At 47.0% G+C, this 15087-nt stretch overlaps 1 protein-coding gene across 1 annotated transcript in view; it reads right to left on the bottom strand.

Moving 5' to 3' along the window:
* Positions 1-328: 328 nt before the first annotated feature.
* The window catches only part of myo9aa (myosin IXAa), a 56834-nt gene continuing 42075 nt past the window's right edge, over positions 329-15087 (bottom strand). The window contains 28 exon segments of the mRNA XM_057013055.1: positions 329-1923; positions 2063-2205; positions 2279-2487; positions 2593-2610; positions 2817-2940; positions 3017-3148; positions 3228-3333; positions 3434-3562; positions 3628-3820; positions 3992-4053; positions 4943-5054; positions 5193-5243; positions 5331-5519; positions 5628-5744; positions 5923-6149; positions 6231-6361; positions 6446-6543; positions 7188-7403; positions 7553-7637; positions 7813-9510; positions 9867-10171; positions 10635-10784; positions 11319-11441; positions 12745-12855; positions 13018-13098; positions 13832-13957; positions 14056-14095; positions 14464-14604. Coding sequence (XP_056869035.1) covers positions 1445-1923; positions 2063-2205; positions 2279-2487; positions 2593-2610; positions 2817-2940; positions 3017-3148; positions 3228-3333; positions 3434-3562; positions 3628-3820; positions 3992-4053; positions 4943-5054; positions 5193-5243; positions 5331-5519; positions 5628-5744; positions 5923-6149; positions 6231-6361; positions 6446-6543; positions 7188-7403; positions 7553-7637; positions 7813-9510; positions 9867-10171; positions 10635-10784; positions 11319-11441; positions 12745-12855; positions 13018-13098; positions 13832-13957; positions 14056-14095; positions 14464-14604 — 5596 coding nt within the window. The 3' untranslated portion in view covers positions 329-1444.

The following is a 15087-nucleotide window of genomic DNA, read 5'->3' as shown; positions in this document are numbered from 1 at the left end:
TATTTTTGTTTCATGACTAAGCATGTGATTAAATAAACTTTTCTGCTTATTATGCCATTTATTGGCCATTTTAAAGCATTCCATGTGTTCCCTAACTATTTCCACATGTCCTGGGACGAAGCTACTTATTTTTTTGTAATGTGAATTGAGAATGGGGCATTTTCCTCTTACAATAAGGAGGCCAGACCCCTCTGGATCACAGAAATCCTCCTCCTCTAGTCAAACATTTCATGGGTGAAGCAGATAGTTTCCCCATTACAGTGCGTAAATTAGTTGTATAGATCCACGAGTCAAATTTCATCTGGAAGACAAATAAATGCACTCAGAGTAAGCAAGATCATATTTAATCAGAGGGGAGGGCTCCCCGTCCATCCCTGATGTTAACATTAATCACTCGGCAGGAGGAATTGACCACTGGATGAAAAATCTGCAACTTTGACCCATCACGGGAACATGTTGTATATTTGACTTTAATAAAGACAAATAACACTGTTTATGTCCTTGTTTGGTAGCTGTTGAACAGTTTTTAGACAGGAGATGGGGAGTTCAGGAACAGGACAGACATTCGCCGCTCTGCTGTACATTTGACCTGTGCTGTTCTTTATAATAGCTGTATGGCTGTTAGCAGAAAATACAAATATTCCACACACACGTCTGACATTCATTACAGAGCTGGGATCTCCTGGGTTGGAATCCACACCAGCTGATCTTGGTCCCTTTGATGGCAGTATCTCCCTCATGGGGAGAAAAAAAAGCAGCACAAAACTTAAAACACCTTAAGTGGTTTTGTTGTCCTTCTCACACACGCACACACAAACACACACACAAGCCACTGCCCAAATCCATACATCTCTGGCCAAGATTCTCAAAAAAAAAAAAAAAAAAAAAAAGATAAATAGGTTTACATGACTTCAACTACCCAGCACACGCTGGTGTTCCGGCTTTGTACAGTATTTATACCTGTATATTATATGCTATAAAGAGTTTCTGTGACATTAAAATTTATTAAATAAAGTAATCAGCAACATCTGCTTACACTGATTTGTTATGAACTGTAAACTCAAAAAGCAGCTAGTAACAGGTGAGCTTTGAACTCTTTTCCACCTGATGTCAGATTTCTTCTTGTTTACTGCTTCGTTTGCCCAGCTTCCCTGACAATTATTCCAACGTTCCCTTTTGTCCGCCCTCCCGGGAAGCCTGGACCCTCTGGTTAAGAGCTGCCAAGGCACTGTTTAAGTCATTTGGTGGCAGTCTAGTCCACACAAGAGGTGTCCGCCCAGTGTTTCCTGCCCCTCTGCCCAACGTTCCCCCTCTACTGGGTAGGAACACATCGTACGATACATGGCAATAGTGGACAGGTTTTTCTTGAATGCAACTAGAAGCAGGAGTGCTTTGAAAAATGGAGAGTCTCATACTGAGGAGTGCTTTGCTCAAGCAGGGTCCTTCATACCATGAATTCATTACTGCCATACAATACCAGCTGCTGTGGGATATCTGGAGGGTCCCTTCTATGGCCATCACTGTCTCTGGAGTGCCTCAACGTTGCATGTTTGCCCCCTTTAAGTTTCTGCTTGCTCTTCTCCGGACTGAAGGTGCCTCGGCTTGTAAACATGGGCCTTTCGTCCAGCCTGCCCTCATGATCTCCTGTCGGGCTGCTCTCCTGGCTCCCAAAACGGGGCGTGTTAGTGGTCTGTGCTACACCCGAGCCCGCTGTGGGAGATCTGGTGTGGAAGCGAAAGCGCCTGGTAGTGGCAGAGGAGGAAGAGGATGACGGGTGGAAGTGTGATGAGGAAGAATAGGACGAAACACTGGAGCATGAGTCCACAGAGTCCAGGGAGTCAGGCTGTCGACGCAGAGCACCACGCCGCGGGCTTTTCCACTCAGATCTCAGAGGGAGGGGGGACGTCAACATTGGACTGCGCTCTGCAACAGAAGGTCTGGGGTGAGTAACTTTTCTAGATTAATGTTATATCGAGCCAGAGTATACTGAATATTGGGTTTATGATTAACAGTGGAATTTTGATCTCAGACAAGCAATGTAATGTCAAACTACATGACCCACCAGAGAAATCTGAAGTGGTCCCCTCAGAGTCCATGTTGAGGTTTTCAGAGCTGTCAGCGGTACCGACAGAGGCCTCCGACTCCAGAGTCTCGTCATCTGATGCTCGTGCCTCCAGAGTCAGCATCTCAAAAGTCAACTCCTCTCTGCAGATGCAAATCCAGGTTAAACCATGTAATGTTTCCACTTTCGTGTCATCTGATCATCTGCGGCGTTTACTTCTCTTTCTGCAGGCTCTCGATTTGCTCCGTCAGTACCCTCTCTTCCTGCTGCATAGCCGCCTGCTGATGCTCGGAGATTTCGTTTAACGACTCAGCTCTGTCTTCGTCCCTGTTTTCCTCGATGACGACGTCGGCCACGGACGGAAGCCGCGGACTAACTGGAGGTGAAGCCGTGTTGTAGCTTAGTCGCTGTAAGTGGCCTTTTCCCTGAGAGACACAACAAGAGCGGATGTTTTCTCACTCATGTAAATGTTAAACTGATGCCTAATTAAACTCTTATCATGTTACACTCATATACAGCACAAACATTACCTTTGTAACCACATTTAGCTGCTTAGGGCAGTAAGCAAGGAGCAAAGAGAAGAATCAAGGATGTTAATATATATATATGTAAACTTCTCATTTGCATCAAGTGACTATAAGTTCTAACAGAGCTGCTCTTTAATCGGTGATTAATGCCCACATTTGAAGAGGTTTAAAACTCTGAATGATGGCTGCTGTGAGGCTGTATTTCATAATACATGACTTAAACTCACCATTGACCGTCGAATAAAAGTCAGTCTGCACTTGGCCTTATTCTCAGCAAACTCCAGGCTGCTGATGTCTTTTAATCGAATTCTGTACTTGTTCATCTGTTCACAAATGATGAGCTCCACGCACCTATGAAGACAAAAAACCATCAAATTTGCAAACCATTAAGGTCAGAGCCTCAGAATCTGTCCAAGCGACGTCTTACGCTGTGGTCTTGCTGATGTCCTGGACGCTCTCCAGAGGATCGATGGTGTCTGGACAGCGCAGGATGCAGGGCGCAAAAACGATAGCCAAGGCGTTGGCCGACATACGGTTGGTCTCCTCCTGCAAGGCGATCCTGGCAGCACCAAGTCAGTGTTAAAACCGGGTCGGTGAATTTGAGCATCTTTTTTTTCTTTTTAAAGCGATAATTGTACCTGACGAGATGAAAAATGAGGCGCTCCAGAGTGTTTAGGTGAGTTCTGCTCAGCTGGTCAATCACCGAATACACTCCTCTGATCATTTCCTTTTTATCCTGCAGACCTGGGAGCCATTTTCACACGTGTCACCATGTGCCACTTATTTCTTTAATAAAATTAGCGGTGACATAAAAGGTGGCAGATGTCCGGCACCGAGCACCTACCCATGGCGCGTATGAACTCCTTGTACAGCTCAAACGTCAGCAGCGGGTTCGGCAGGTCTCTCAGCCACTGTTTAAACACGCTGCCGATGACGTGGATGTTGTAGTCGTCCAGGTTCATGCTGTCCACATCTGGAAGACACTTAACCATCACATTTCCTGCGCAGGTTTGTCACATCTGGTTTCCCATTACTCACCTGTGTCGAGGCCCTGCTTGAGCTCTCTGATCTTGTTGGTGGAGCCAGATTTTCTGTAGATTCCCTCCGTGTAGAGGCCGTGCATCTCTATGTAGTTGATGAGCTTCTCCACAACCAGCGGCACAGCTCTCTCGTCATTAGTCAGGCGGGAAACCTCAACTCCAAACTGTCTGGAGGACAGCTCTGGATCACACTGTTCAAAAACACACATAATGCTATCAGACATGCTGTGTGGAACACAATAATCTAATCTCATGTGTCTCCTTCAGCTTGAGCTGCACTGGTCTGCTAATGTAGGCAGCAGAAATCCATGAAAAGGGACTGAACACGGGACATTACCTGCAGTGGGACATGTCAGACTCACCTTCTTACTGCATTTGGTGGTGGTCTTCTGGCAGCACTTTCTGTGGCAGGCGAAGCGGCACACTGGATAAAGATCAAACAGGTCATTTCCGTTATCCACCGAGAAGCAGTGTCTCCGCATCATTCATCAGAAACGGCACCGAATTTAGAAATAGAGATCGAAACCGAGCAGACGGCGTGGACGGACACCAGGTCGACATCTGGTGTGAAAAATAAAGGACAAACTGTGGAGAGGAGACAAAACCGCAGAACCCATGAATCCAGTTGAAGACAATCTGATTAGGTTGAGGGAGGGTTGTCTCACTCAACACCAGCCTGACGCTGCTCACACACACAGTGTGTGTCTGTGTGTGCACGCACGCTCAGTTGACCCTTATTTGTGTGCGGCAGGCGTCTATTTTTGCTCAATTCATTTCCTGTTCCTGCACTAATACTGCTGGTTAGGATTGTTCTGGTTAGTTAGCCACAAGATTAATGGTGGAACGTCAGCTGCTTGCTGGAGTTCTGAGTGCTCTAATCTGGTGTTCCACAACCTCCAAAACATCAAGCTGGTCGTGTTTTTCTCCACAGCTTTGTTTTTTACTCTGCGTGGAGCTCTCTTAACCCTTCAGGGGAAGACAGGCACGCACCTTTTGAGAGTTCTGTAAAGAATAAGACATCTCAACACCTGGTTCTGACCTCAGACATCTAAGGGAAGAAAAACACCATCCTGCATTTTCAACATTTAAATTTGTTCAGGAGCCGATGTTTGTGGTTAACTTTTTAAAAAGGACCATCTGATCATAATAATGAAGCTCCAAGAGAAATTAACGGTAAAAGCTAATTGATCAGCGCTGTGTGTTACTTTCTCATGTGTGCGTGACGGCATCAAACCTCCCCTTCCTCTATATTTGTCACAGTTCCTGATCAAGGAAAGGGGTTAAATCCCTCAGTCGTGGGCATCCTGACTTACGTTTGCAAACGCAGGCCCGGTCCATCATCCAGATGAGCGATGAGCAGAATTCACAGTATGTGGGGATGCTGTACTGCGTGGATTTAAATATATGGCCGTTGTGTTCCTCCACCTGCAGTGAGCAGCACAAACAGTCATTTCCCTTTTACCCGCACGTGTCTGGTCACATTTACATTTGTGTTTCTTATCCTTGGGCATGTTCTTATCTTGTGATTGCAAACAGCAAACAGGTGCAGGAGGAATAACTTACAATATCAGTGTCCTTCTTCCTTCGTTTTTTAACTTCAGGTTTCACTACCTGCTAATGAAAACAGATAAACATGTAAATATGTTATCATGAATGGGACATAGATTTCCCATCTTTATCTTCTGAACTTCAGAGTTTCACCTTGCTGAGCGAGCTGTCCAGAGGTTTGTGCTCGATCATGAACTCATCCAGGAACACTTTAAAGGTGTTGACCCACACAGTGACGGGGGATTCCCTCCAATTCCTCTGCTCCTGTCGCATGGTCTTCTCCAAAATATGCTCAAACAGGGCGTACAGGTCTTTGTAGCGGATGCTCTTACCATCGTCCATCTGTGGGGGGGGCATAAGGGGGGTTAGGCCCAGAGGGGGTACTGCTGACCAGGCTCCTGTGGCCACAGTGTCAAAGAAACCTTTGCGCTTCGTGTTAGCGAGCCTTACCGCGAGCGCTGTGGAGTAAGAGTTGAAGATATTGAGACGGAATTCCTTCAAGGCCTTTTTAAACACCACGTCCACCATGGTGTCGTTTTTACTATCCTCTGTGTCCAAATCACTGATCTATACAAAGAAACAACAAAAAATAACTGAAATCACCAAACTGGAGGAAGGCTAAACATTAGCATAAATGAGCCATATTTTCATTTTTAAAGGCCTGCAAATCAACGAAGAGAGCAGCAAACTCAAAGCTGTACTTTCTTTATCTGTTAGTTTAAAATGTTGAAGCAGACTTTCTCACCTTCTTCATGAGGAAGTCGTTCATGCTCCTGTAGTCATTGGTGCAGGTGAGGATCTGCAGGGCGTCGTTCTGCCACTGAGCTGGCTCCAGAGCGGCGCTGCTGATCTTCACGCTGCGCCTCCGCTTCACCTTGGGAGACGGCTCTTTGTTCTCCTTCATATCTTTGAACCCTTGATCCAGGGTCAGGTCAGGACTACAGGGTGGTGACATGTTCTCCTGCCCTGCTCCTGCTATGGGAAGTTGAGTTCATTAGTTTCTTGAAAGTGGCTCTTTAAAAGCAGACTTTTATTGGTTTTGGGGCAACACACCCTCTCCCAGCAAAGGTCCGGTGTCTCCATAGTCTCCGTCCAGAGAATCAGCCCCACAGATCAGCTTCTCTCTGGATGTCTTCTTTTCTCCATACTTGGTCTTCCCCCAGAAACGCATCTTACCCCGAACCCTAGCCCAGATTAAAGTAACAGTTATAGATATTTGCCAGAAACTGGAAAAACAGTAAAGATGAAAACTCAAACCAGAAACAAACCTTCCATCTTGTGAGTTCTTTCGGAGTGAATCGCTTTTGCTTAAATCTACTGATGAAGCAGCTTTCTGATTCTTCTTATGGTCCTCGGAGTTCACAGGCTGAAACGGCATCAGGTTAGATAAGTGTTAAACACTGAAGAGTCATTTTTATGGCATACTGTACTGCCTGTTGTGCTCCTTGTTGCCAGTAGATGGCAGCACCACACAGAAGGCTGAGACTATTGCGAAACTGGTCAACCTTCAGGAAAATAGCACATTGCCCAACAAGAAACAATTGTACTTCCCATGAGAACTGATCAAAGACAGGAAAAAAAGTCATGAATCTAAGGACTACAGCTTAATTCAGTCTCAGAGGAGTAGAAATTTTAAAAAGTGACATGCAAAAAGATTAGGGAGGAAAAGGGGCAAGAAAAGTCTTAGCTACAGCTGTTGTGTTAGGAAAAACTGCTGAAGGAGAAAACATTTCAAAAGGTCAAGAGATTTACTGATTTCTTGTGTTTAGTCTGCTCGGGGAGGTTTAGAAATGTCTTTTTTTCTAGAACTTGGGAACGAACGTTTGAGAATTTCGTGTTTATTTATTTATGCAGTTTGTCTTTGAACATATTTGAAATGTCTCCTGCTGTTGCAAGAACTTTTTCAGAACCCAGAAATCTGAGTAGGAGGTGAGATTAAGGTCTGTGCTCGCCCTCTGAGGAGGGGGTTAGAAGTGGCAGAGAAGCCACGGCTGCCTCGGCGTCCGTTACCATGTCCGAGTCACTGAAACAGGACTCTCCTAAACCCGTGTCCGTGGAGCTCTGACTGGTCAGGGGCAGGGTGTAATGACGGGGGCTGGGGGAGCCACCAGTCTCATTCTCATCCTCGTCTGAATCACCCCCCACTGAGCGTATGGGGGCGCGGGTGAGGAAGTCGGAGCGGGTCCGTGCCATTCTGGCTTTCTTTTTTTGGCCCACCCTGCCAACCTGGAGTTTGAAGGCAACAGCATGTTTAAAGGAGCCGCAGGGCAGCTTCAATGTGCTCGTCCTGCAGGTCGGCTTCTTCCCATTATCGCGCCCAGCTCAAATATAGACTGTGCACACTCTCCTCTTTTACAAAGAAAGGGATCACTTACTTCTCGGCCTTTGGTTGTTTTGGTCGGTTTGGAGGCTGGAGTGGAGACGGCGGCTGAGGCATCGCTGGCAGCATCGCTCTCAAAGCTGGCAGACAGAAACAAAATGGGGGGGCAAAATGAACTGGATGTAAAGAAATGTGAAAATAGGAATTAAAAAAACACATCTAAGTTAGGAAAATGTGTGGAATAAGTGTGAGAAACCACTCTTTGCTTTCATTTACATTAATATTTCAAAAGCAGCAATATTCTTAACGACTCACTTTGCAAAGGTGACTTTGTCATTGGGAGAGAAGAAGATGTTTCCTGGTTTGTCCGTTTGACCGACTGTGGTCACCTGGTTGTTTGCCTGCTTCCTGTTTGCTCTCACTCTGGTCGCTGCACCGTCTCTGGACTCCAGCGTGAGTTTGGGCGCCCAGCCTTCAGCGACGAGCCTGCGTCGCTCTCTGGGAGCGGAGGCGGGTGGGGGAGGCAGCTGGGGGTGAGGTTTCTGCTCCTGGAGATCAGAAGGTGGGGGGGAGGAGTCTGACCGCGTCCTGGCGTGGGGAGCCAGCCCCGCCGTCCTCTCGATCAGCGGGGAGCTGGGTCTGGAGGCCGTCCCACCTGTCGCTGCTGCGTCCGCCTCCGTCCCTCCGTGCCGACTCTGCTGTATCCTCTGCAGAGCTTCTCCTCTCTGCTTCTCGAACATGTCCCTCTCGTACTGAGCAAAGCAAAGCCGCTGCCGCTCCAGCACTTCTTTCTGCTGCCTGATCTGCTCCATCATCTCTTTCTCGTTCTGCTGCTGCTGATTTCGCAGCTTCTCCTCCTTCTCCTCGTTCAGTCGCACCAGCTTCTCTATAACGATCTGGCTGGACATTTTGGTGGAGGTAGGTGTGGGGACGGGACCTGGAAGTGCAGGAGCTGGGTCTTGTTTTTGTGGTAATGGTGTCAACTTTCCCACGCGGCCTGCAGAGTCTCGGACTTCTCCAGGTAGGTGGACAAGGTCTTTTAGCTCCTGGCTCACTGGGCTTTCTTTCTGCATACTGATGACCACCACCACTGGTCGCCGTATTGACTCTCTCCTCTCTTTCAGCGGCCTGGTAACAGTGGTGCTTGTGAAGATGGCTGCCCCCGTGTTCTGCTGAGGCTCCTCTGCAGGACAGGAGAAATCTGTGCTGCTCTCACTTGTAGGGACGTAAAACGTAGGGAGGTAGTTTTCAATCTTGGGCGGATGTGTCGCGACAGAGGAGACTGCCGGGTCCATTTTGGTCTGGTCAACATCTGAACTTTCTGACCTTTGAGGATCCACCAGTGGAGGATCCACCAGGCATGTTGAACCAACCTCTATGTGAGGTTCAGAAATAGGGGAGCAGAGGTCCTCGCTGTCCAACGCCTCCTCTACCGCCTTTGGTGGCTCCTCATCCAATTCGAGGAGCTCAAAGCTGCCTTTGGAGCTCTGGCTGTCGGGTGTTCCCTGAGGAGAACGGAAAGGTGGGGATGAGGGCATCAGCTCTAAAGACCAGCGGCGTTCCTCCGGTGGCGATGAAGCACTGCCCCCGGTTGCCCGAACTTTGAGGAGCTCCAGGCTGAACTTAGCCTGCTCCAGCTCCCTCATCCGGCGGCTCTCCCTCTTGGCTCGAGTAGTTTTCTGACTGGGCTCATCCAAGGTCCGGGACCTTTCTCGCACCACCACTGCATGTGTCGGGACTGAATACGGTGCTTCAAGTTCGGCCACGGAGGCATTCTCTTCTGACTTAGCACGTTCTTCTTCCAGTTTATCTGCTTGCCCGTGGCTGCCGAGGCTTATATCCTGCTGCTGGTTGAAGCGCTCCTCCCACGTGCTGAGACCCAACCCCATGATTCTCTCAGGTGGTCCTTCTTCATCTGCAGGTGAGAGACTCACCTGTCCATTCTGCAGATGAAGCAGTTTCTCCTGCTCCTCCTCTTTGTCCTTTAGTCTCTGCTCTCTGAGGGCTTTGAAGCTGTCAATCAAAAAAATACAGTTACAACTTCAACCAGGATGCATTTTTAATGGTTATCCACAGAGTTTCGCAACCTCGAGCAACTTCTGGTCTTGTTTCATTCTCGTTCTGAGCAGCTCAGCTGATTGCAGAGCTGATTTTGGTTGGGTTGTTGCATAATGCTACGTCCAAGTCTATCCCCTAAACACAACGAGCAAAAACACTTCCAGAGCGGTGTACAAAGTTTAATCTGGTTTTTCGTTAGCTTGAGCAATTCAAGCCATCTGAATTGCATTCTTTAAACTGAACCTTTCCCTGTATATATAAAAAAACAACTTTTATTAAGATTTCAAAAGCAGTGTTGCTTGACTGCTTACTTCTGCCTGGAGAGGTAGCCTCTGCTTATCGCCTGTAGTTGTACCACAGTCGTACACAGATGCAGGTAGGCTTCTCTGGCCCGATGACAGCGCCAGGCGGCCTGAATGACCAGAGCTGCTGAGCAGCGCCGATGCAGTTCTAATCTCCAGGCCCTCTGCAGCACCAGAGCAGCTTCCCTCGACAGCTTAAATCGCTGACGCTCAATGTAGCCTCGCCAATGGGACTGCAGACACACTGCTGCCCCCTCCTGGACAGCAGGGTCGACGTCTTCCACTTCAACACGTCTGTACAAACGCCACCATTTCTGAGGAGATACATTATTAACCTATTATCTATTTGCATTTGTAGGAGACAATTACAGTATATGAACTTGAGAAAATAAATTGAACTATTTTACATCATCTGTAATCACATATTGATATAGCTATCAGTTTAAGGATCTTAAAAACTGTCAAAAAGTTTCAGCTTGTATTTTGAAACCACATAAATTCAAATACAGGCTAAAATTCTTCCATCACGACTTGGACTAACTGCACTTCTCTTCCTACCACTAGGGGGTGCTGTTGGGCCTTAACCCGTAGGGCTTTCTCACACTGAAGGAACCATTTAACATACAAGTATTTGTTAGTTTGTACACAAAAATGTGCAGTTAATGGTAACTGAAACACTGATATATATATATTATCTTGTGGTCAAATTTGGCTATAAAACTGTAAGAACAAAGCCAGAAACCAGCAGATTTGTACGCCGACCACTCTGTTACCTACCTGGATGCAGGTTGCGGCTTCTCTCATCCTGACAAAGTGCTTCCTCTCCAGCAGAGCTCTGAACCGCCGCTGCAGCGTGACGATGAGTCTGAGGACTTCCCGGTGGAGCAGGCTCTGGAGCCGCTGACGGGCCGCCTCACGCAAGAACACCTGGGGGGAGGAACCACAGAGAACTTCATCAAGTGATATACACAGCCTAAAATACCTGGATAATCTGTCACAAGTATGCTCATATGTGGAGTCTAATTACACTGACTCCACCGCCTCATTCATAGGGTGGACTTTCCAAATATGGGACCCACTGTCTGGTCCTCATTACATTCTTCTTCACAGAGGAGGGATGTTTTTAGGTAACACAAGATTTTCCCCAGTACCGTCATTCTCGCCTGTCTAGGGCTGTATTTATAGATAATGTGGGCATAAATTACCCACCCAGTCATTTAAGACCCCAACAACAATGGGCTGCTTTTGTATACCTGAATCATCGACTGCAAAAATTTAATTTACTGAGATATTTCAAGTGAGGCAACATCATGAAACGCTCTGATAAGGACAGGAACCACTGTCTTCACTGTCATTAATTGATATTTGTCTTTGAATCATTTACATTGAAACTCCTGCAGCTCATTTTCACCATTTCTGAAAAGCTTAGAAACATTGAAAAAGGAACACGGGGATTATTACCATAGTTCTTCCCACTTGGTAGCCTTCTGACTCCAGGTCGAGCTGGTCCAGACACAGCTGGATGCCCTCTCTGGTGGCAGCAGCGCCCTCAGGGAGCAGCACGCGGAAATGATGCACAAAATCCTACCACAAGAGTAAAGAAAGTGAATGAAACACTGAGAAACAGCGACTTCCGTTGTAGATTTTATTTACTTATTTTCTGTTGAAGCTGATCAATCAATCACACTGCAGCATCTTGAATAGTTAAAGCCACGTGTCCAAATTCACAGGGGTACAAACATCATGCCAAACACCCACTCGTCAAACTGAGGCTCATTGTCTGAGGCCAATACGATCTGCACCCTGGGCTACAGGGGGTGGACAGGGGAACAGATGCTATGTTTATGCTATTACAACAACAGGGAGTGTTTAAGGGACCACAGGACAAAGCACAGGCTCTGTTCTGCGCAGTCCTGCGACGAGCACAGACCCCCAATATGATACCATGGCCAAAATATTTCTCATTAGTCCTGACCGCAGCTCTAAATACGCTTTAGGTGATGTCTGATGCTAAAAATGTCCAAGTGAGCTCATCGAAAGCAAGAGTTTAAAAGTTTAGAAGTCACTTTTATAGCTTTTAAAGTCAAAAGTCACATGTTGAAAAACCAGATCCAAGAAATCCAGCACCGAGGGAGCCGAGCAGACTGATGAGAAGAACCCGCCGGCCCATTTGGTGTCCCGTTAATAAACACACATTAACTCCCACACACACAGATTTCATTTCAACAAAGCACGACAAGCTTGAAGAACCATCTCCACACTAAACCTGCTGGATCAGGTTCGTCAGGGCTTCGAGACATGTTGGTGCAAAGTCTGCCTACTTTATTATCAGCACAAAAATGAAGACAGAAAATTTATTGAGCATATTTATTCTGAGTAATGATGATGATTTGACATGGTGTTCTATTTTATACTGTAAAGCAGAAGGGACACATTTATTGTGCAAATAAATACAAATTAACTGTGGCATACAAGACAGGAATATATATATAACCCTGTCTATAGACCGTAGACGAGTGATCGTGATGCTGCTCGAGTCTTCAGAATTTCAATAACAAGTCACATGGTTTCATGGGAAAATCTGCTGGACTGACTCACAAAGTGACTTAATGTTTGGCTAAAATCTGAACAAACGAACATTCAAAACCACAAAGTGGTAACTGGAAGCCCAAATGTGTGTAGGAGTGAGACTTCCCCTAAAAGTCTCCCTCCAAGGCTCATTTCCAATCAGCATTAAAATAACAAAACAACCTGATTGATTCATTGTGGGATAGTGCTCACAGGTGACATCATTCCCAGCCTGAGATGGCTGCCTGCCTGCCCCCACCATCCACACACACACCTAAAAACTATGGTTATTTAAGGTCAAACGACATGTGTGTTTTACCTTGTAGCTGTATTTGATGTAGTAGCCTGACTGTCGGATGCACACGGTCTCCAACATGCCCGTATAACGCAGCTGCCTCAGCACCAGGTTATCATTGAATCTTAAAGGCAGCTGTGAGAGAGAAAACAACATGTGGAAGGACCACAGGAGGAAAAAGGAGAAGCGACAGCAGAAGAGATGAAAATGATGAACAGACTTAGAAAGTCCCAATATCAAACTAAACGTAAGAAAATGTGGTTCAAAATTGCTGCGGTCAGGAGGCAGCGGTCCCACCTTCTCTGCGTTGGAGCGGATGCACTTGACGAAATAAGGCTCGGACTGACCCAGAGTCTCCATGAGTTTATTGAGGGACGCCTGTGACAGGGAGCACAGGGAGAGCGAGTCACACTTTAGGACAGACAGCAGAGCAGGAGGCGTGATGTGAGTCAGGTGGCCCTGCCGGCACGCGGATCCTTGATCGGTGCTTTAAACTCTCATTTCTATTATCAATATGTCTTCCAAAGAAGAGGAGACGTGCTGCGCACATGTGCCAGCATGTGTGTGATAAATCAGTGGATGGAGGAATACAACCTCCCCCCTCCACTAGAGATTAAAGCAATCAATGCAGCACAGGATGTGGGAAATGAAGTCATGGAAGCAGAGAGGCCGGAGCTGGCTGCCAGAGGGGCCTCGGCGCTCTCCAACAACACACAACTCCAGGCTGGGTGCTCACATGCTGACCAGGCTGTCACTGCAGGACCGAGCACCAAACCTGGGGGGCAGCGTTGTCACCAGTTCGCTGCCTTGGTAACTGGCCATTAAGTGATTTATCAGTTACGTGTGTATTCATCTAAATGCTGTCGATTCCTGACATCAATTCCCAGACATCAAGTCATAGCTTTGAGTATTTCTGTGTGGGTGTGAGACCTACCTAAGAGACTTCACACACGTGAACAAATACAGTGGGTCGTGGCCCGTGTCCACCCACAGCCAGCTGCAGCGGCTGCTCTTATATTACATTCACAGCTGGAGGGAGAATCCCCTCTACCACTGAGGCTGGCCGTGTGATTCTAACGCAGGCTCCACATTGATCGCTGCCGTTCCTGACCTGGAACTGTGCGCTGATGCTGGGCGGCTTCTTCTTCTTGTGGAGGTGGAGCAGGGACTTGGTGATGCGGTCAGGCAGCGTCAGGTTGCTGAGGTACTTCAATGACTTCACGTTGAGTAAATGCTGCTGGCGTGAAATTAAGCGCTGTTAAGAATTATAATAATAATAATAATAATTGTGCTCCAGATAACCTGCAGCCTCCTTCAGTTACAGGTGCACGCTACCTTCGGGAGAACCGGCTTCGACTTGTAGTTTTTGTTCCTCCTGTTTGTGAAAAAAGAAGTTAATTGAGCAGTTTTAGCTCCTTTCAAGAAAAACAGATCTTCAGTTGGTTAAAACAATGATTAACTACTTCCATAAAGCACTCCCAAAGGAGCTGTCACTAAAGTCAGTTTAATTCATCCCTGCGGAGAAATTCTCCTTTCACTTGTTGAGGTCAGGGGTCAAAGGGCAGGGTCAGTGGGAAAACACCCCCTCAGAGCTGCTAAGAATGTTAAGGACAATTTAGCTGGGCAGGGCGTTTTAACCACGTCACATTCCAGACAGAAATAGCTAATAAAACTAAATTGAAGGGATTAAAATCAGGGGGAAAACAGTGGAGCTGGTTCTGATGAGTGCGGGCTGTTACTGACATGAGGATGTCGTGCGCTCGTTCCAGGAGTTTGCTGCTGGCCGAGTTGATGAAGATGCCGTCGTCTTCCGCGGTGGAGCTGCTGGAGGATAAACGGCTCTGTCGACCCACGCGCCCGTTCCAGCCGAGGCGGGGAGAAGCCCTACAGACAGAACCGTCATCCAAAATAAGAACCTTTCCATCATATTTCACAACAGCAGCTGCATTAATCCCGGATATTAGATCCACGGCTCCCCTCCATCTTTAGTGGCATTTATTTGTTATTTAGTTTATTCTGATACTAAATTACACGTTGAACCCTAATAAATCCACTGTTTTTATGTCCATACTCCCATTACATCATGGAGAAAGCAGCTGCAGGGTTTAGTGGACGGCGATAGCTTGAAGGTTGCACATCACATCTAAAAGAGATGGGATTTGACTTCACAGCGAGATACTGCAGAACAAAAGACGCCTTCTGCCAGTCGACCAGTCGCAGCTAATTAGAGGAGGTGCTGGACTGGGGAGACAGCAGGGGGTATAAGAACAATGTTGGGGGTCACCCAACACTTGCAGCTCATTGTTTTGAAGTCTCTCATCATCCCAGAGGCAGATATAAGCAACCGAATCGGGCCACGAACACATT

This window comes from Takifugu flavidus, chromosome 2 (genome assembly GCF_003711565.1).
Source record: "Takifugu flavidus isolate HTHZ2018 chromosome 2, ASM371156v2, whole genome shotgun sequence".
Taxonomy (NCBI): Eukaryota; Metazoa; Chordata; class Actinopteri; order Tetraodontiformes; family Tetraodontidae; genus Takifugu; species Takifugu flavidus.
Note: the sequence above shows the minus strand (reverse complement) of the source record. Positions and strands in the feature narration are given on the sequence as shown.